Source organism: Heliangelus exortis, chromosome 4 (assembly GCF_036169615.1).
Source record: "Heliangelus exortis chromosome 4, bHelExo1.hap1, whole genome shotgun sequence".
Taxonomy (NCBI): domain Eukaryota; kingdom Metazoa; phylum Chordata; class Aves; order Apodiformes; family Trochilidae; genus Heliangelus; species Heliangelus exortis.
In genome coordinates, this window is record NC_092425.1 from 13337128 (window position 1) to 13359773 (window position 22646).

The 22646-nt window shown below is 38.7% G+C and overlaps 1 protein-coding gene across 13 annotated transcripts in view; it reads left to right on the forward strand.

The window, feature by feature from the left end:
• The window catches only part of RAPGEF2 (Rap guanine nucleotide exchange factor 2), a 180103-nt gene that overhangs the window by 49894 nt on the left and 107563 nt on the right, over positions 1 to 22646 (forward strand). For all 13 annotated transcript variants that reach the window (XR_011725733.1, XM_071743073.1, XM_071743062.1 and 10 more), the window contains exons 2-3: positions 8834 to 8904; positions 13351 to 13407. Coding sequence is in view for 12 of the 13 variants with exons in the window: in XM_071743073.1 (XP_071599174.1) it covers positions 8834 to 8904; positions 13351 to 13407 (128 nt within the window). In the remaining variant the exon portion in view is untranslated. The remainder of the gene's footprint in view (positions 1 to 8833; positions 8905 to 13350; positions 13408 to 22646) is intronic.

Here is a 22646-nt window from a genome sequence, read left to right on the forward strand (position 1 = left end):
TGGAAAGCAGAAAAGAAATGCATGGTGCTACCCTGTAATTTCCTGTGCTCATTAGTTTGTTCACTGACTTCTGTGAGATGGCAGGCTTTCATTTCCCATCTACGGTTTCCACGTTTATCCCCATCTTTTGGGATGATTATAATAATGAATGTCTTAATTTCTTTACTTTATTCTGCTAAAAGCCTTATGACCAGCAGGATGTGTTGAATCAGTTGTACTAATCTTGAGCTGGTTTTAGAAGTCTGTTAGTGTGGGTGGGTCATTGAACCTTCCAACTCATTTGATACATTTGAGCAGGTTCTGCTGGTGAGATTGAAAACCAAAAACTGTTTATGGATGTAAATCTGTGAGGCACTGCATGTAAGTAGAGGTTTTTAACCTGCTTCCCGTTAGGGAAAAAAAAAAATCTAAAATGCAAAAATAAACATGTAATGAAATTGCTGAGGAAATTTTGTTTAAAAAGGAAACAATTCACAAAACAAAACAAAAAATATTTGAAAGACAGGAAGACTGATTTAAGTATCCCATTGAAACATCCTGTTTCTCCACAACTATTTTGCTGTGATCCTATGGTGTTTTTCTAGCCTCTGACTTTGAGGCAGTAATGCAGTTGAAGTGTCTTGAGAAGCATATTTTTGCTCTGTACTGGGACAACCCCCAGTTAAGACAAACCAGGAAAATGGGATTTCTCCTTTTTATTTGAGGTTTTAAAGGTTTTTCTGATGAGCTTCATGTGCAGGTACTCAGTTACATCTTTAAATTGCCTGTTCCTTCCATTTCTAATCCAGTTTAAGAATTCCACCCATAACCCAGAACAAATGTCCCTACCCTCCTACAGTGAAGCTAAAAATAACAATTTTGGTGTGCCAACACCTCTTGAAGATTGATGCAATTTCCATATTCCTTTCCCAGTGCCTAGCTGGAGCATAGGAAGTAAAGACTGGGATTGGCTTGATGCTCTGTAAACTTCCCTTCTGTTGAAGGTTGATGCCCAAGCTTAGTCGTGCCTGGTTGCTGTGGAGTGTTGTTTTGTCATGGATTTCCTCAATTATAGTGCATATCAGTTGAGACAAATTCATACAGGTTTAAGATGGTAAATTATTTTTGGAACTTCAGTGGCCACTAGCACACTTGGCTGAAGTTCAGGTAACTAATTTGACATTTGATGGCTGTAACAGACCTTTAAACTCAAATGTTGTTTTTAAATCACCTGTTTGGACTGGGAGTTAAAGCATTTGTTTTTAGAAACTCCTCAGTTTCAAATTGTCTTATCACTGCCTTGGACAGATGTGATTTTGAGATAAGCCAAGCTATTGCCTGGAACAGGCAGTTTGCGGAAAGGTAGGCTAGGCTGGTGGGTGGTAAACTGGCAACAGCAAAGCTTCTGTACTATGGCTGCTTTCTTACCCATATCATAGAATCGTGGAATTGGCTGGGTTGGAAGGGACCTCAGAGATCATCAAGTCCAACCCTTGATCCACTACTGCTGCGGTTCCCAGCCCATGGCACTGAGTGCCACATCCAGTCTCTTTTTAAATATCTCCAGGGACAGAGAATCCACCACTTCCCTGGGCAGCCCATTCCAATGCTTGATCACCCTCTCAGTAAAGAAATTCTTTCTAATATCCAACCTAAACCTCCCCTGGCACAACTTAAGTCCATGCCCTCTTGTCTTGCTGAGGGTTGCCTGGGAAAAGAGACCAACCCCCACCTGGCTACACCCTCCTTTCAGGGAGTTGTAGAGAGTGATGAGGTCTCCTCTGAGCCTCCTCTTCTCCAGGCTGAACAGCCCCAGCTCCCTCAGCCTTTCCTCATAGGATCTGTGCTGGAGTCCCTTCACCAGCCTGGTTGCCCTCCTTTGGACCTGCTCCAGGACCTCTATCCTTCCTTGCTAGTCTTCAGCACTGGTTCTTGCTTTTTACCCCTCCACTTCCTTGCTTTTTAACCCTCCACTTCTTTCTTTCTTTCTGTACAAAGCAAAAGAGAGATAAGAAATGATAATGGCAATGTGGTGTGATGGATGGTGCTTATAGGAGCAACTCTACTGAGCTGAGACCCTTTGAATCAGTGTAATGAATTTTCAGTTTCCAGGCTTGCAGCTTGTCTGGGAGCTGATGGTGCTGCTCTTGGGAAGGGGAGGGCTATGTTGGACTAGATGGTGACTGGATGGGTCTGTCTAGCACTTGTCAGGAAAGCAGGAGTCCTGGGGGTAGAGAAGGGCAAACAAGAGGTGAAGCTGTGTTAAATGTGGCTTATAAATAGGAGAGGAACTTTTTGAACCCTGCTAAGAGATCATTGGTTAGGGCAGTGTCACCTGTAGGTTTTCTGTTTGAAGAATAAGACTTCCATAGTAAAAAGTCAAATTTGGATAAAGGAAATGCTAATTGATGGTCATGACCAAGATTTAGACCAAGATTTGCACCCTAAACAAGGCTTAGAAAATGAATGTGTCAAGAACTAGCAGTTTTATTCTGCATTCAAGAATGAATTTTTATTAGTCTTTGATAGTTTGCTATTTTTTATATATTTCAAAATGAACTGATAGAAATAGTAATTTCAGGTAAATTTACAAAAGTAAATTACATGATCTATATTGATCCTTAAAATATGGCCCATGGGATTTAATTCACAAATGTATCAATTTGGGCCATTTGTTATAAGTAATTTCATTGAAATATTTCGGTTCTTATCCATGTAGCTGCCAATTCAACATCAAGGCAATAAGTAGTTTGCTCTAACAAAGGAACGTAAAAAATTTGTAGTACATGACAAATGCTTCATTTTAATCTCTTCAACAAATCAGTCTTGGTGTGGGTCACTGTTTAGTGCATACGTACATACCTGGGCATGCTCCTGCACAACTGCTCTGCTGAGGTTTTTTCTGCTGCTGAGAAGCTGGAGGTGAGGTTGGATACTTCACCTGTGAGTGGCAGGGATGTTGGTATCAGCAATACTGGATTATTTTTTTTGGTCTCTCTCTCTAAGTCAGTTCTTGTGGTTTTGTTCCTCCCTTTTGGCAGTATGTGCAAGATGTGAGCTCACCCTTGGGGTGACGTCTTGCCTTGGGAGAGAGGTTTCGCTGGGATTGCTGACGTAGTTTGCCCCACCACCTGGCCTGCCTTTCTTTCAGAGGTTGCTGTTTCTGAAGGCATTAACTTGGGTCATCTCCTGAGTTTTTTGTTGGAGAGAGCCTGATGTGACAGTGCAAACGAGGTCTGAACAAACCTACTTAAAAGTAGACATTTCTGTGAACAGAAATTCTGTTAAAGCCAGATGATGTTGATTTTGTGGCAGTCCAGCCTAGTTCTGGTGATGCTGGTACTGCCTGGGGCTTGGTAAGTCAGTAGAGGCATCCAGACAGGCAAGTGTTAAATGAGTGCTAGAGGGAAAAAAAATATGCTTAGCATAGCTACCTGAGTGGCTGAGGGTCAAATGATTTCAGGTGCTGAGTGCAAGAATGAAAAGGGAAAAAGATGGGATCCTGCTGCTATATAGAGAGATAGGACTTCAGTAACCAGGGCTTGGATTGTGGCTTTGTTCCTCACGAGGGAAAGAAAACCTTGGCATTGCTGCTCTTGTTGACAAATCACAATTTGGGGAAACAGTATTAAAGTACTTCAAGAGAAAAGGGAAGAGTACTTCAAGTATTAAAGTACTTTAAAGAGAAAAGAGGTATTGGTGAAGCTGTACCTTTTAATAAAGTGTTCAGTTTTGGGTCCCTCACTACAAGAGGGACATTGAGTTCCTGGAGCAAGAAGAGCAGTGATGCTGTGGAAGGGTCTGGAGAACAAAACTTAATAGGAACAGCTGAGGGAACTAGGTCTGGGTAAAAGGATGCTGAGGGGGAGACCTTATTGCTGTCTGTAACTACCTGAAAGCAGGTTGTAGTAAGGTGGGGTTTGGTCTTTTCTCCTGAATAACCACTGATAAGATGAGAGGAAATGGCCTGAAGTGGCACCATGGGAGGTTCAGGAAAAATTTATGTATGGAAAGAGTGGTCAGGTATTGGAACAGGGGTCATGCTGCCTAGGGCAGTGGTGGAGCCATTGTCCTGGAAGTGTTCAAAAAAGTGTGGATGTAGCACTTGAGGACATGTTTAGTTGGCATGTTTAGTTGGTGTTGGGTTGACTGCTGGACTTGATCTTAGAGGTCTTTTCCAACTTTTGATTCTATGAGTCTATCATTCCGCTTTGAAATAAATTAACTGTTAAGTCAGCTATACAGAAGCAACTAATGCCTCTTCCTGCCAGGGGTTTCAAGCCCATCGAAGACTTTGAGGTCCCACCTTTTCATCACTGTGTGAGTCATTGTCTCTGTGACCCCAAGACTGGACCTCGTGAGTCTCGTGCTGTCAACAGAGAAGTTGAAGTTGGGTCCTTGCAAGCAGGTGCCCTGGGGCCAGGGAGATGACAGGAGTGCAGCCAGGAGGGTAGGATGGGTAGGATGTCCCGTTTTCACAAGAGTGAAACCTGGGCTTGGGATGGAGTGTGAGCTGGCAGGTGTGACAGGGAAAGGCTGTGCTCACCCACTTCCACCCTTGGAACCTGATGTTCCTGTGTTCTACTGGTGGCTGGCTGAATGTGAGCTAAAGATGGGTTATTTTCATAAAGATCAGCCTGCTGTACTCTTGGTAGGCAGATCTGTTTTGGCCTAAGGCAGATATTGGGTACTTTGAAAAGTGAATTCTATTTTTCTTATTCCAAGACAGCGAATTAAGGAATTAGCTTGTATTTTAATTTACGCGTTGGTTTAAAATTAAACCGTTATAAGAGGAAAGCTTCTCTCCACTTGTGTGCCACTTCAGAGAATTGAATTTCTCACTAAGAACAGTGAATTTCTCAGCTCAGCATTTTGCTCTTTGTCTAAGATAATGGTTGAATTGGGCCTGTAGTTTCACAACTTAATGCAAAGCAGGACTGAAACCAGCATAAGACTGCAGGTTTTAGAGAGATTCAACTTTTCCAGTCCAAAGTAGCAAATTTTCACATCTCTTTATCGTAAATAAAAATTTCTTCATGAAGCTAGGGGGTGACTTTTTTTTCCCCTTCTTTTTCATTTAATTATTAATTCATTAATTTGAGGGTGATGTTCTGGTTTGGGTTTGTCTGGTTTGTGTAAGTGACATTGCCAAATATGTTTGAAGCACAAGTGAAATAGATAGAAATGTCATAAACATAGACAGGTTTTTATTAGAATGGAGAGGAGAGGTGTCACAGTCTAACCAGGACAGGAGGTAAGGTTGCAGATCTGGGGATCTACAGATCTACTTGAATTTGAACTATGAACTTGGGTCTCTCAGCTTTGTTTCAAAGTATGGTCAGAACTTTAAACCGAGCCAGCTGATATTGTGGAAACAAATTATGAATTAACACTGAATTAAACAAATTTTGGGCTGTTCCACACACAGGAACCCAAGCATACGACTTTGGCTGCAGTACAAATTTAAGCATAGATTAGATTTCAGTCTTATAGCACTAATTTCAGTAAAAATATGCTTACAAACCACACTAATTTGGCTTTGCATGCAATTTTGGTTTTGGAGTGGTTTGTTTTTTTTTTTTCCCCTCAAGCTGTTGTCACAGCCTTTGTGTAGAGCTTGATTCTTGAATCAGGATCAGCTGCAGCTGAGCCTTTGCATTGCTTTTGCAGTTGTCTTCACTCAGTTCTTCTGGCAGGATAAAACTAGAAAGTTGGTGCTTCCTCCATGCTTCAGTATAAATGGCCCTTACCGTAGCAGAATATTTAACTGGTTGTGTTGGTGCTTATTAGCTTTGCTGCTCCTCATTTCTATAAATTGGTATAACGTTAAATTTTTTAATAAATAGAATAACTGTCAGGAATGCTGTTCTCTGAAGTTTTGATGGCTCAGTCTGCCATCTTGTGGAAACTTGTATACATGTTTCGTAAAAACCAAAAAAAAGGTATCAGACTGTTGCTGTCACATATTCTGGGGGTTGGTTGGAGGCAGCTCTAGGGGAGACTGGGAACTCGGAGAATTACTTGTTTAAGCCACAGTGGGGTTTGAATTTAGCTGCAGCTTTCAGGTTTTGCTCAACTTAGCTGGCATAAATCACATAGGCAGCCTATGTCCTTGTTGAAAGACAGTTTTTTCCTGAGACTCTTACAATTTTATTTTTTTGGGCCAGTTTATAGAATTTAAAAATAAAAATTCATAGCTTACATGCCTATGTTTATGTGCTTGCATAATTTTTGTGACGTGGCAGTAGTTAAACCATTGTTTCAAGAATTTGGAATCAGTTTAGCATTTTACAACACTTGGCACAAATATTTCTGAAGGACTCTTGGCGTTCCATTAATTCAGTTTTGATTAAGATGTTGAAACAGGTATTTACATTTGATAATGAGTATGTTTTCTAAGTAAGAGAAGCATTGTCTTCTCTGAAATAGATGGAAAACTGCAGAGGCCTATTGGCAATAACTTGTTACTTTTATCAGTTTGCTTTTTCAAGCTGCTTTTCTACTTTTTAATACTGCAGACTGACTGAAAGGGTGCAGTGTGTACTGGCAATATGTGGAAACATACAGCTCTTTTGACTCGCCTGGAGTTTTCCATACCTTGCACCATTATGGAGAATAAAATTGAAAACAAAGATGCCGGTTGTTAACTTGAATTTTAATGCCAAACTTCTGGTGCTAGAGGGAGCTCTCTTCTGCTAGAAACCCTCTGGAGAGGACGCAGCACACTTCTCGGAAGCAGCTGTCTGATGTAGTGCCAGTGCATATTGGCTGCAATACTGTAATGACTATTTCCTTCGACCACTCTGCCTGGAGCACTGCTCTGTTTTCTTGCTGTCTTTTTTTTCTTTTCTTTTAACAAAGAAAACACCTTAGGGCTCTCAGCGATGAGCTGTCTTTAACTTTGTCTTCCCTGTGCTACTGCAGCTAGCAGCCATGGTGGAAGCACAAGTAAGGATTTGTTTAATTTTGTTTGTTTAATTTTTTTTTCCTTCACACTCCCCTGATCTTCAGGTGAAACTTGAGTGTAAAGGAGCTCCACTATTGGCAGTTCCTGGTACTGAGGACCTATGGGATGTTGTATTTACAAATACTTGCCTAGTATGCTAATATTTTAAAGGGGGGTTATTTATTTTTTAAGATGTTTTCCCTGAATTATCTTGTCAGTTGCTTGGGAAACTGGTGAGAATGACACCCTTCAGTGGTTAAATGCATTCCCCCCTATCTTTGGGTCACTTCAGCTGCATTTTTCACGTGCTGGTCTTTACTGCTTTGTACATCTACAAGGTTCATCACTAGGGCTGTGTCACCATGAAGTTTTGGAAACCGATTGTCCATTGACCCATTTGGTCATGCACTTACACTTTTTATATCTGTGAATCCCTGTAAACCAGAATCTTTCATGGTTCTTTATTTGTCTGTGAATCCTTTAGTGCACATAAAATCTGTGCCACTTGAGAAAAAAGTACAGGCTGGTGGCATCGGGTTCTTCCCCTTCTGTTCTGTGTCAGCTTGTTGCTAGACAGGCTTGCTGGAAATGAATTAAAGTAGCTCCATATGGCCAGGCTCTTTTCCATGTAAAGCACTGCTTGGGGGTGCTGCTCCCCACTGGTCTGCTCCCAGCTTCCCCTGGCAGCCCCGGGGCCGGTGCCACAGAGCCCAGCACCTCTGGATGAGCAGTAGTGGTGCCACGGGGACTGTCAGGTTTGTCCCCTCCACTGCCACAGGGCTCCCAGGAGTCTCTGCTCAACCCCAGCCTGTCTGGCAAGCCAGTGGGTCACTGACTGCTGCACGCATGTGCTTTTATTAGTATTAAAAAACCAAACCAAACCAAAAGGGGGCTGGAGGCAGAAAAGCAAGCAACTACTGTGTTTTCTCCTTAAAGCCTTCTATGTGCAAGGTCCCTCCATCCCAAACGATGCATAATTATTTTTGTCCTTGGTGTGTCCTCTGCTCCTCACAGGAGGACCAGAGCCTCTAGAGAGCAAGGGAACAGAAGGAACTGAATAGAAGTGAAATATCAGCATTTGGCTTGAGTGTTTCTTTCACTTCTCAGCCTGAGTATTTGCTTTCTTCATTGTGAGAAAAAGATGTTCTTTTAGCTACTGAGTGAAAGCCATCTATTTAGTCTTAATGACTGGGTGTAACTCCTGCTATCTTTTCTGAACTGTAGCATGGTTAAAGGAAGTGCAAAGTAACACTTTCTACATTAGTTGCATCTTAAAGTTTTAGTCTTGGATGTTGTTTTCATATTTTCATTAATGGTGTCTTAGGAGCTGGATATCGACAGTCTGCAGTGGCTGAATATAGGTTAAATGTAAAACTTTTTTTTTTTTTAAATTATGCCACTGATTTTCTCTTCATGCCATGCTTGTAGCTTAGTTTCTGTTTGAAGAGGATACAATTCTAGAAAAACTTATGTACAATGGGGAATTTTGTTAGAATTTTGTACTTTTTTTCTTTTCCCTGAACTTGAAAATACTAATTTCTTTGAGTTTGCTTTGTCTATGTAATAAGTGCAGGTTTTTGGGTATGTTGGTATTGGGAAGTGGGACAGTGGCAGTTGCAAAGTAGCTCACTGGAATTCTGTGCCAGGCTCATTTTCTGGACATGAGTAATGACAGCAGAAGCAGAAAGGTTTCTGTGTTTGTATTTTCTCATGTGGACATAGATCATTCTTCCCTATGTCAGGATCCAACATGTAATCAAAGATATTCCTGCAACTTGCCTTAACCCTCCTGTAAATGTGTTATTTCAAAAATCCCTGCTGCCCCTATTAGAACAGCTCTGAATGCTTTGTAAAAATAGTATTTTAATAGCTGGAGAATCCTAATGATTTTTTTCCTTATGTTTGTAGGATTTGGAGATTGTGTATTCCTATTTACATGGAATGGAAGCCTTGTCTAATCTGAGAGAGCATCAGCTAAGGTATGATAATTTGTCATTAAAAACATGTACATAAATGCACTAACAAAGCAAAGGAGCAGTAGGTTTTCTAACTACACACTACACCTGTGTACTCTACTTCAAACTATAAAGCTGGCCATCACATATTAATTTCATTCTTTCTCTGTTGTTCTAACACTTCCTTCTTGTATGTCTGCATGTGTTTATCCATAGTACACTCCTCCAAATTTATTATGGATATGCCTGTTTTCAGGCTTTGAGATCAGAGGTAAATGCTTTAAGTACAGAGCACAATTTCCAGTCCTGAATGGCAGTCCATGTATAATCCAGATCATTTTTGCAATGTGATAATTGACGTATCAGAGTCTGCTATTCATCTCCTATTTCAGTTCATCTCCTATTTCAGTTTGTGCTTGTTTTAGTGCAGAAGTTTTGGACAAACACTACATGTGCAAATGACACTTAGTAAAAAGTTGCTTATAAGTCATCCACAGAATTTTTATTTAATTCTGTTTGATATCTTCAGTTTAATGTCTTAATTCTGTTCAGTATCTTTATTAATGATCTGGACAAGGGGATCAAGTGTACCCTCAGTAAGTTTTGCAGATGACAAAGTTGGATGGGAGTGTTGTTCTGCCTGAGGATGGAAAGGCTCTACAGCAGGATCAGGACAGGTTGGATCCATGGGCCAAAGCCATTTGCATGAGATTCAACAAGAACAACTGTCAGGTCCTGCACCTGAGTCACAACAACCCTGTGCAATGCTACAATCTGGGGGATGAATATTTGGAAAGCTGCCCAGAGGACCGGGGGCTGTTGAGGGACATCTGGCTGCATACAAGTCAGTGGTGTGCCCAGGTGGCCACAAACAGCATCCTGTCTCTTACCAGAAACAGTGTGGCCAGCAGGACTAGGGCAGTCTTTAACACCTCAAATGCTATGTTCAGTTCTGGTCCCCTTACTACAAAAAAAGACATTAAGGTTCTGGAGTGTGTTCAGAGATATCCAATGAAGCAGGTGAAGGGTCTGGAGAACAAGTCTAATGAAGAGCTACTGGGGGAGTTTGTTCAGTTTAGAGAAAAGGAGGCTGAGGGGAAACCTTATCACTTCTTACAGCAACCTGAAAGAGGGTTGTGGTGAGGGGGGTGTTTGTCTCTTTTCTCAAGGAACAAGTAATTGAAAGAGAGGAAATGACCTCAGCTTGCACCAGGGGAGGTTTTGATTGCATATTAGGAAAATATTCTTTACTGAAGAAAGGGTTATCAAACACCAGAACAGGCTGCCCAGGGAAGTGGTGGAGTCACCATCCCTTTAGGTATTTACAAACTTGTGCTTAGGGACGTGGTTTAAGGGTGGACTTGGATGTTCTAACTTTATAGCTGAAGTATTTATCTTGAAAATCTTTTCCAACCGAAACAATTCTATGATTCTAAGTCATAGAAATTCCAGATGAACTTTCTAACTGTTGTAAAGACTTCTGTTTTTTTAAGTCATTGTTTGGTTGTCTTCATATAAGACATTAAATGTCCTACAGCTGAGGTTTCTAAGGATATTTGGGCATGAGTTTGAGCCTAATGGATCTGAAAGGAGGCCAGCATATTTCTTATATGCTTTATGGGGGAAGAAGGTGAATTACTATTACTTTGCATTGTGGGTTTTGCCAGTGTTTACTATGTCTGAAGGTGCTTGAAGCAACTTTGAGTTGATTAATTCTGGATTGGGTTCTTCTGTCTGCCCTGTTGCTTTGTCATTCTGTCAGAGTCTACCTTCTCAAGAAAATGAATATTCTGTCATTCGGAGAAAATAAAATAATTTTGCAATGTGAACAATGACTTCAAAATAGTTTGTGTAATTCTGCTGTGGGAAGAGACCACGATCACATGCAGTTACGGTGTTTTGTTGCAATGTATGAAGACTTAAAGACATCAAGTTTTGCATAGCTGGAGTGGAACTGATGTTAACTTGCTTACAAAGATCAAAGTGTGCACATCTGGTTGCGTGGTATGTTGTGTGTGCTTCTTGGCTTCCTGTGCAGAATGAGGTTCTTGCTGAGGAATGCATGGAGCTCGGGGCAGAGTGAATTCCTAGAAGAGAGCTTCTGTTTACAGTACCATAGATGGAAAAGGCAGAGCTCTCAGCAGATGTGGGACAGAAAACTTTTATAGTGTCCTTTAGGATACAACGTTTCTTTTGGTGATGGGATGCCACAAAAGCCTCTGAGGTGCATTAAAAGATAGTGTATGAAATATAGCCCCAAATAGTAGCAAATAACTTACCTCATGGCTTGCTGTTGATCTCATCTTGAATTTATTACATTTGTTTAGCAAAGCACACTTGAACAAAAATTAGACACAAGTATTGACCAGAAATACTTCAATTTTTTAAATATTTGAGGAAGCAATTTGGCTTGTACTACTTAGTCACTATTAACATCTAAGCGTTCCAGTTTAACACAAGAATCTAAACACTTGATTAACTTCTTTAAGAGGCATTGTCTCCCCTATAACTGTCCTAATTACAGGACTCAAGCACTTTAAAACTCACAGTGCCAGTGGTGAACTTGCATGACTTCATCAAGAATGTACTTCCTTTGCTCCCAATTCAGAGGGGAACAAAACTTGATTGTTAAAGTGATTCTGTTTCCTGTAACTCCTACTCCTAGATGGCCCCATGCCCAGCATCGTTTCAGACCAGTAGGGCACAAACTATCCTTGATAGTACTTTAATTTTTAAATCTGACTGCTAGCAATGACTTTTTTCTGGTATCTTCTCCCCAGTAACCTCATGTCTTCTCTCCTCTCCTCTGTTGAAACAGAAGATCAGAGAGAGAAGATTGAGGGCTCAGGAGGTAGAAGCAGATGGTAGTTTTTCAGTGCCTTTTAAAGATTTTTTTCTTGCCTCTAGCAAGATCTCATTCTGTGGTGGGCAACAGTGTCTGAAAAATAGAAGGTTCTGTCATTCAGAAAGCTTTTTGTTGGGCTTGGAAGCCAACACATTTTCCATTAGCTGAAACTGATGTAGAGTACCTAATGCTTAATTAGATACAATACGGAAATTGTAAGAAAAGTTCTCATAGGGAGTCTAGAGGGTTCATTGAAAATACCAGGGCAGAGGAAGGGTGGTGCTAGTAAAACTTGACTCTTTTTTTTTTTTTTTTTTTTTTTTTTTCTGTTTAACAAAGAGAATTGAGTTCTCTCTCTCTCAAAGAGAATTGAGATCTATTAGCAATTTATTAGTTACCAAGATACTGCTACAAGTCACTTCTGAACAGAAAAAAACATTATTTCTTAGTGGGGTTAATTAAAAAGTAAAATCCTGAAAGAGAAGAATGGTAAGGTAACATCTATAGCATCATGTTGGCTGTTGAAATGAATGATTTAGGAAATAATGGGAAATAGCAATAAGAAGCCTTTTAAATGTCACATCAAACTCAGATCAACTCTTCCAGGCCTCACATCAACTATTTTGAGACTTGTTATGTGTTTAGGAATTCTTGGGCTTTTTTTCAACTTCAGGATACCATTGCAGACAGCAGGTCATTGCTGTGCTGAGGTTAAGATGACCGATCCTGCAAGGAACAAGAATTTCTTTACTAAATTGAAATATAGTTCCTCATTTGAATATTCACAAGCCCCTTAGGCAAATTTCTGACTGTCTGTCAAATAGCCTTGTTGTTTGCAGTCTGCTTGAGAGCCATACAAAGTCCAAGGGAGGTGGTGGGGTTGGTTTCCTTCCCAGCTCCCCAGTAACTTAAAGGGTCCATTTTCTTAAGACAGCAGTCAGAAAAGGCATGTTGATTTTTTTAATAGCAATTAATCATTGCATTTCCTAATATGTGGTAAGTTCGAACACAGTTGCTACATTTGTCAGGCAGACTGTGAATGCAAAAGTGCTTCCATCTTCCCCTCTATACAGAGGATTTTCCTGCAGGAAATTCTCTCCACTTTGAGCCCTGTGGGATTTCAGCATTAAAATCTCATGGTAATTTTTAAGTTGCTGAATTTTAACAAAGTGAAAAGCATCAATTTGCCACGCAATGTGGTTTCTTGCTTTATCTCTGGGGTTTGACTTAAAAAAGGAAGCAGTTCATATATTGTGGTATATCTGGTTAGTCTTACGTGTTGCAGATTTCCATCCATTTCTAAAATGCTGAATTGCTTCCTCATAAAGCACCTTGCTTTTGTCAGATCACATTATAAACTGAGATCAGTATAGTTTTACTGATTTCATAAAAGTTGTGGGTTTTTTTAATGGGATCATTTACATGTAATGTCCTAAGTCAAATCTGATCTTGGATGAACTAAGAACTTTGATGCTTAGACTTAACAATTTATTCTCTTAAATTAAATATCAGCTTAGCTTTAAATTGCTGGTTGTTTTCTGCAAGTGCTGGAGGCAAATTTGGAAATGCTGACTAACTTTGGAAAGTAAAATATTGTAATTAAAACTTCTTTCCTTGTCTTTCAGACTGATGTGTGAAACTGTTAGATATGAAAGGCATGAAGCAAATGAAGTTCTGTACTAGTAAGTATTTCTTCTTCCTTTTGTATGATGTGCAAAGAATTAATTCATTCTAGAGAGTATTAAGAATTTTTAATGCCAACTCCCTTGCCTAGCACACAGTCTGGGAACATAAATGAGCCACTTCATTTTAATTGTCAAACAGTAGAGAAATTTGCTGGTGCCAGGGAGGCAGCTAACAGTGACTCTTGCTTGGTGGAGTGTGGTGTATTAATTTTTGTAACCAGGGAGATTACCTGGAGTTGGGGAATCTGGGATGCGGTTGCATTAGAATAAGTTGTCATTTAGTCTCACATTGATTTTCATCAAAGTAGTAGCTACCAGCTTTTCGTGCCAGAGGTGGCGAATCGACGTATCTAACATGGGTTATAATTAGCAGGGATGTGTTCTGATGTAAGCTCAGATGTACAGTAGAGATCTGAGGATTGCAGTAGCTTTGTTTGTGCAAGCATCTCACTAAAACAAAAGGGTTATCAGGTTTTCACTTGTAGCAGCTTAACCAGATTCTAAATGAAGATGTTATGGGTTGTCTGGTTGATTGGTGCATTCAAGTGCACCTGTATGCCTTATTTTATACACCTTTTTTTTCTTATATTGGCTATCAGAAAAACAGATGTGATTGGGCAAACTTGAATGCTAAGCCTTGACCATCCAGCAAAGTTAAATTAATGTCTAATGAAACCCAGTAATTGATTATGTATGGGAAATGCACAAGGTCAAAATCTATAGGTTGACAGATAATTTTAATTAGACCAGTATAGTCTGTAAAATGCATGAAGACTAAGTTTCTAGTGACCACTGTGCTGCTGCTGATTTACCCTTTTCTAGGCAGTCAGTCTGGTCTGTTGTGTGTATTAGAGTTTTTGTTTAAACCGAGTATCTTGGCTCATTCTAACTTGGTTAAAACTTGAAGTATAAGCTGACTGAATCAAGGCTGCTAGTTATGTGTATATTCAAGGAAGGCAAAAGCTACCAGGGAATATGTGGACAAACAGAAAATTGCGAAATCTGTGTTAACTTGAAGTGTTTTTTTGCTTTTTTTGCGCGGATTTGCTATGTCACTCCTTTTGTGTAGCTTTATCTGGTTGTTTGCCTGTCCTTCCTATTTACTCACTTCTTGGTGTTTTTCCCGCCTTGATTTATTCACTAGGTTTAATGGGCAGCTTGGCAGTCTCTGGATGTAGATGCTAATGCAAAATGTGCTTGCCATAGCATTTCACAAATCTGATTTAATGCTTAATGCGATAAACTTGAAAGTTAACACTGAATATATTTATTCTAAAGAAATTTAAAAGTTCAATATTTTAAAGCCAGACATGTTTCCTGTTACCCTGAGTTGTAGCTTTATATTGTATTTCAGCTATTTGAGATTTACTTTGTAAGAAAATCCCATGGAACCTTGGAACCTGTAGTATAGTGTCAGTGGTCTATTCTAGGACAATAAACTTTGGAGGAATCATTGAGCATATGTATTGAAAATGTATGCTTCTAAAAAACAGAATTCCAGTTCTACAGTATGCTTGTTCAGAAAAAATGAGTGCTATAGGAGAAAAGCAATGTGATAGGTTAGAATAAATATACTTGGTTATAAATTGTAGGAGAGGAGCTCGAGGCATACAACCTGATCACTTTCTACTGAATGTGCCAGAATTTCTCCCTTGGAGATCTCATTTTGGTCATAAAGGCTAAGGTGTTTTTATTGGTTTTGGTTTTGTTTTTTTTTTTAAAAAAAGCTTTAAATTTGAACTCTTCTAAGTAGCAACTTTTTTTTTTCTGGTTGTGGTATGATTTGCATTGACATCTGAAATTGGGTGATAATTTTCTGTATTCATTAGAAAAATCTATTGAAATAGCTGCAACTGTTGGAGCTGTTAATTGACCTGTGTGTGTGACCTCCCTGAGGCACAACTTAATGCTTCAGTGTGGATAAGCTAAATCTTTATCCCTAAAGGCTAACATGAAAACTTAACACAGTTTCCTCTGTTTGTTTGCTCAATTTTTTTTTTTGTTGTGAAAATTTTGTTCGTACATACTGCATGTACTAAATTTTTATTGCATGCATGCATGCAGTGCTGAAAATAATTGGTATTCAGTACAAACACAGTAATTTTCTTAACCTCCATTTTGAAAAAGAAATGGTTAATTTTCATATTATCTCTACAGATTTTTTTTTAATGGCTAAAGGGATAAAATGGAGCACATTTAAAACAGGCTCATCTAATCTACATTTACTTTACTATCAGTGGGTGTACATGTTAGTGACAAATTCTCAAACCCTACGGCCATCTTGCTGCTTAAATGGAAATTGGGTTATTAAAGGTGGCAGTTCAGCTGAAGTTATTCTTCATTTGCCAGTTATCCTAGTACTTCCATTTGATGGGACGTTAACAATAAGAGGGCTTAAAACCTGCAAGGCAAAATTCCAGAATTGAGGTTTACTTGACAGGGATACCTTATTTTCTTTTACCTACTACGTGTATTTGAATATACTTAAAGTTCCTATTAAAAATACTTAGTTTGGTCACTTGCTATATCATTTTATCAGTAGTTCAAAGAAAAATATTTTTTCATGTCTGCATAATAGTAATTCTTGACGTTTCCAACACAGTTTCTAATTAGCATTTTCTTTGGAAACAAGTCTTATCCTCTTTGTAGAGGGTGTGTGTACCGCTTGACAGTTGAACAAATTTTTTCAGATCAAGATTTAAATGTTTGCTCTGGTGGCAGAGAAGATTCTTTGGCAATATATGTTTTGCAGATTCCGTCTCTAATAAAAGAAGCATCTTTTTTTTCCTCTCATTAGTCATACAAGGGCTGTATGTGTGGTTTTCAACCATACTGTCTGATATTTCTGTCTATGCATCTGTGATATTTGACTTACTCATTCTGTAAGGAAGCTTTCCTAAACTTCTTTAAAAATAGGTGGATTGGCAAAAACTATTTTAACTCTATACAACCTGCTAACAATCCAATACATAATAAATAATGAAATAATAATTTCAAAATAATTCACTAGTAAAATGTTTTGTGTTTTCTGAATTGCCATATTGTAGCACAGCATGTTTTGTGATCACATTCCCTTTAGTTTTTGATAAATTGAAACTGCAACTGGTTGCTTATCATGTTTTTAAAGAGTACAGAGGAAACTCTTATCCCAGTTTATTGTAAGGTGTGTTTTAGTTTTTTAGAGAACCTTCCAATAGAAGCCTGAGAGTGCATATGCTCCCACCTCCCACATGTTCCTGCTGAGATGTTTATTTTGGATTTTAAGCTCTTATAAGAAATTTCTCAATTTGCATTACTTAGTAGTATTCTAGTTGTCTCGATTGTGTTGATTTTTTAGAAAAGGGTGTTTGGAGAGAAGCAGTTATTTCGTGTACATCATGAGCTGAATTTTAGTGTTCTAAGTTCTGTGACTGGAAAAAGCTCTTGTCTGATGTCAACCTGCTTGTGTGCTTGCATGTTTTTCACTTGTGCAGCTTTCAGTGCTGTAGTGGAATTCAGTTTTTTTAGAGGACTTCATTGTGAAACAAAAATAGAAGGATTACATATGAGTTGGAGATGGGAGAGAAAACAGGTTACATGTAAAATTGATTTATCACTACAGGGAATGTCTACAACTGAAATGAGGAATAGCAAACTATTAGTTTCCAAACCATCTCCTTGTATTAAGACTTCTGTGCTTATATTGGGTGTGTGAGTGTGTGCAGATGAGAAGTGGAGAAGGCATAATTTCAGCTGGTTTTTTGGGGTATTTTTACATGGCTTTTTTGAGTTACATCACTGTTTCAATTCACAAGACCCAAAATACTTGTTTTGGGCTAGCCATGTGGGATCTTCTGGAGCTGGCTTGGGTCAGCCTTTGAATCCTGAAATGAATGAAATCTGGACAGGAAATATCGCATCGCTTTGGTTGCTACTAAAATACTTCTTGGATGAACATGTTAGTGTCTTTCAAGAGGTAGAGCAGAATGTTTGAGAAATGTTGGAGGGCACTGGCTTGGCACAGCTTTGGTGCAGGTTGTGGTAGAGGATCACCTGAGGGAACTGGGGAGATGGAGTTGGGATCGTGACTTTCAGGGAACTTCCTCAGGAAGATGCTCTGTCAGATGTAGTCATTTGTCCATGTATCATGCATTACACAAAACATCAAGCAGGGATTTTGTATGTAGCTGTAAAGCATCTGGGTATGTCTCAGCTTGACAGTAAAGCTGTAGTTTTGTTTGCAGCTGTAGGCCTATGTAACTAATACATGGTAGTTCTGCACAAGGTTAGGGGAGAAATAGAACTTTGACTAGTCTTTAAGAGCAGACGTCTGTCAAGATCTTAATTTCTACAATAAAAGTGACATTTAGTAGATTGATGCCTCTTTCACCATAGTGTGTTGCCCTGAAGAGCCTCAGAAGAGGTGTGTACAAACCAACAAAAAGCAATGCCACGTTTGCTGTACGGTTCTGCATAGCCTGACTTCATTGTGCAATGAAGTGTGACAAAAGGAGCTAGAAGCTTCTTCTTTAGCTACTGGTGCATGGTTTTTAAACAGAACATCTGTTGATGTGAGACCACCTCACTCAAATTTGTCTTCTGACACACATTTGTGTTACGAAGGAGTGCTTTTATGTTCTGTACGTCTTAAAGTTTATGATGCTAAGTTATGCAGTATAGGTACAGTACATATGATCTGTAGCTCTATGTTTTTTATCTTATAAAATGTAAACCCTAAAACATAAAAGAGAGTATTTGCTAGATGAGTGTATGAGGATCATGGTTACGTTTCCACTAGTGATATTCTGAGTTATCTGTAAAATTATTCTCTTGTGTTCTTTAGTACTTCACTTTTAATCAGAGATTCTGATTTCTGGACAGGATACATTTGTTTATGGAGGCTTGTGTCACCTTTCTGCATAGAATGTCTTTGTTTACTGAATGTTCCTGACTTCAGAGAGCCCTTAAGAAAGATTAATTCATTGATTTTATAGAAATTTGGGACACTTTTAAGATTACTTAAAACACTCTGAATAAACACTAAACTCAGAATAGGTCAGTTTGAATCATATCTCAGGGTCAGCATCCTAATTTTCAAGTAGACCTCTGCAGACAATATATATGTATATATACACTCATGCTTGTGCATCCATGGGGTTTCTGTGAGAGTCATGCAGAGCAGATTTAATAACACAGAACTGCTGCATCAGGGCTGGTCTATTCAGTCTCTCGGTTGGTGTGGTCTGGTGTTGTTTTGGTTTTTTTTCTTTTTTTTTTCTTTTTTTTTTTTTTTATTTTTTACCTTGGTATGAGGAGAGACTGAGTCAAGGCTGAAGAAGTGTAGGTGATCAATGTTACAGTCTGTTGGCCTTGCAGAGCCAGTTCCAAATTTCTGTTATTGTTTAACCTGATTCTGAGATGACTTTGAATGAAGACTTAGATTTTTGAAGACAAATTAATTTGCACCTGTGGTTACTGTGAATGTAAAGTAGAGGTTATCACATTTTTGCTGTTCTAATTTTGAGAATAAAAGCTTTGATTTTTGAGAAATTTTAGAAGCGTAATTAGCAGAATTGTTTTTGTTGATTTACCACAGAGTAAATGTGGTGAATTTGGATGCAAGATGTAATTTTATTTTACTATTTATATCATTGTTTCCCCAATGATTTACGTATTTTTCTTTTGATATCAAGGAATAATTCACTGTGCAAGTTTAATACCAAGACTTCAATGACAGTAAGGTCAATTACCCTGCATGTGTATTTTTGACTAATGTGTTCATCGATTGCCTATTTAATCAGGAATGTCTTAGAATGGCACTCCACAATAATCTCTGATTTGACTGAATATGTGTTTTACTTTAGTGATTTTATTTCAAAAGAGGAAAAGAATATATAGACATGAAATAATCTAAAGGAAAACAGGAAAACATTCTTCTGATTATTTGTTTTTCATGTACACTAAGAAATTGTTTCCTATGGTTACTTCTTTATTTTCCACTTTTGCTATTAGGAGTCAAGACATCAGTTTTCATCTCATGTCTATTGATAAATAATAGCCATGGTGATTGGTTGACATATGCACTTTAAGATGACTTCTTACTGAAAATTAGAAGTTCTGAATTTTCAGAGTTATGACTGAAAATCTGCAAGTTTTTTTCTTACATGTAGAGTAAAGTTTAGGATTAAGAGTAAACATAATTTTAATGTGTTAGTCTAAAAAAAAAAAAGAAAAAAGGCACTTGGAAATCTTATTTGGCTGATGCACAATCTGCTTTACTTCTGTGTTGGGAATATACCTCTTAATGTCAACAAAAGCATTTAAAATACTCTGGCAGATGTCAGGTGGATTCTTGACTAGCTTATTAAAGAAGGTTTTGGGCAGTGCTGACAAGGGTGTGTAAAGGGTGCTCTCATTATTCTGAATATTACAGCAATGCAGTGTTAGGGGGCAGGATCTTCAGGCAATGAGATGCCTGCCTGTGAGAACAGTTGTACTTGAAGGCATTTTGACATCCTAAGGCACTTGAGGGCTGATGTCTCATTGTGGCAGTGGTTATTCAATTAAACAGAAAGCTACCTGTAACTTTCATCATACAGAGGATTACCAAAGTGATCATAGAGAAACAGACAGATTAATCTGCTGAAAAAATATTCTGTGGAGTGTAAACATGCAGAGCAATGTTCTTTCTAATACATTCTTGTGTGTAGTACTTAAGTGCCTGAAAGAGGTCCCAGTTCTGCCATGTCACATTCTCATTGTTTCTGTTCCTCTCAAGTGGAGATCTGGGAACATGAGCAATGTCTGTTCTGAACAGAGGTGCTGCTCTTTACTTTCTTAAATTTATTCCAACTTCCAACAACATTAAGTATTTCATGAAAATGTAATCTGCCAGGTGCATCTTTGTTTGAAAACACAAGTAGTTCTATTATCAAAACAATTACAATGTTATAGCTTGTAGGAACAGTACTATATCCACTTTAAGTCTTGAATGAATCTTTTAGTGGCTGGAACTTTAATGATTTATGGAGGTAATAATTTTAACTAGCTCTTTCAGAACAATAACAAAAAATTCTGCTGATTTTAAGACCTCTTTATGAAGCAGCTTTGAAAACAGGTCGAAAGTGGAAAGTAAATATGGGTGCTGATGTCTGGGTTATGTGAGGGGTCCTTCCAGTGTGTGGTGTTGCTGGGCCATTCAGTGCAGTGCTGCAAGGAGAATGACACCTCTGTTGTTTAGGTCTCAGGACAGACACATCTCCTGTAAAAGTAATGTTAAGCAGTAATTATATGGAAGCCATTTTTCTGCTTGTTTCCATTGAGGTCTGCATACTGCTTCATTTTTTTTTTTCCAAGTGTTGTCTTAAAGGAGTTGGCTGAGAAAACATTGACCAGAAGGTGATCAGAGCAGCAAAGGCTTCTGTTTAGCATGTGATTTCAAGTTCAGGTGCTGAATTTTGCACTGAACCTATGTCTTATTTGACAGAATTAAAGCATGTTTGAAAGCAGTCTACACAAAAACCTGTGAATTCTTGCCACTGTACATACTTATAATAAACATCTTCTCAGCTGAAGTAAAGGCACACGAGTAAGCATGTGCCGAATATGATTCATTATTCGAGGGGTTTTAGGAGTGCTACATCTCATCCTGATGGAGAATGAGGATTAAAAGGATTGCTCTCACTGAAATGCAGCTGTTGCTAAAGAAGTTTTAAAGCGATGCATCAGGACTTCTTGGGATAGAGGAAGACAGCCGAGATTGTTTAGAGAGTTGATACTTATGGGGTCTCAGCAGGCTGACATATCTTTGTTGTAGATTAATATCTTGGAAGGTTTTGTAGCATCCTAAATGGTGGGGAAATCTGAAAGCTAGAATTAAATCACCTATGCTACTGTAGACAGGTATCCTATAGAATCAGTACAGGTGGGGAGCATGTACAGAAACAACTTGGGTTTCGTGCTCAATTCTTTGCTATTTTGCTGTTAATATTAATTTAGATTTATAGTTACAAACTTAATATACCAATGCTGCAGATTGCTTTAAATCAAAATAAAAAAATTATAATGAGAAAAGAGAACTTCAGTTTTAAATAGTGTATATGTAGCTAGCTGGGCACCTGAGAATAAGGAGCTGCTCCTTTCTAGTTGGATAAACAGCTCACAGCATGAAAAGTTTGGTACAAGTGCTGAAGACTGAGAGAGTCTGCAATCTTCTTGGATCTTGGCATTCTGGAGATCAATAAATGCACTTCCTGATTTTTCAATTCTGAGCACCTCTGAGTTTTCAAAGAGCAGTCATATGCTGCAAAATGTGCAGGCTGAAGCCTGAAAATTCTGTGTAACCTTATCAGTGGTGACAGCCTGTTGATGTCATCCTAGGGTATTGCATAATTATGTAAATGAAATTTCCAAACAGAACACTTAGAGTGACAGCTATGAAGCTACTTCGCAAAGTTCTGTCTTCAGTTTCTCATGTTATTTTTGAAGTAGAAAAGTGGGCTGTCTGGCTGCAGGTTGGAGTTCTATAAAAAGAAGCTGGGGAGGGAAACACAATGGAAGAGCATTGCAATCGAGTCTCTGGATTTCTGTTTCTAGCTCCCAAATTCCCACAAACCAAGTCCTTTTGCATCTGGGAAATTAAACACAGATTCCCTGGGAAATCCCCTGCTCCCAGGGTGTTGTAATACACAAGTCAGGATTTAAAGCAGCTTTCTTTAAATTTTGTACTAGTAACTTAAGTGTAGATTATGAATTATAATGGTCTTTTATTTTATTGTGAATGCTAATGGTCTGACCAGTCTGCTTCTTGGTCACTGTTCTGGTATTGGCTTCCAGTTTCATGCCACTTGAAGGTTACTGCTAGAATACAGGCATTAGTCTGATTGTTGTGTGCTGACAAAAGCTGCAGTTTTAAGTGCAGCTGGTCTCTTGAACCTGGCCATAGTCCTGTTGGTTCTTTAAACGATGGATGTAAAACCTGTGTCACTCAGGTTTTACAATGGAAGTTTGTGTCACTCAGGTTTTACAGGGGCTTTTGCTGGCCTGGCTTTAATATAGCCAGGACAGAATGACTACAGGTACTGATTTTGTTGTTCTGGCTGTGTGATTTCTGAGTTGACTTAGTTCTGATTCTCCTCAGGATAAATCGCCTGTGTCATCTTACTTTCTTGATAATAAATCTTGTTTTCTGTAAATTGGGGAAGTGGATAGCTATGCTGCGTTTGGTTGGCAATGTGACTTTAACAGTCCTGAGAATA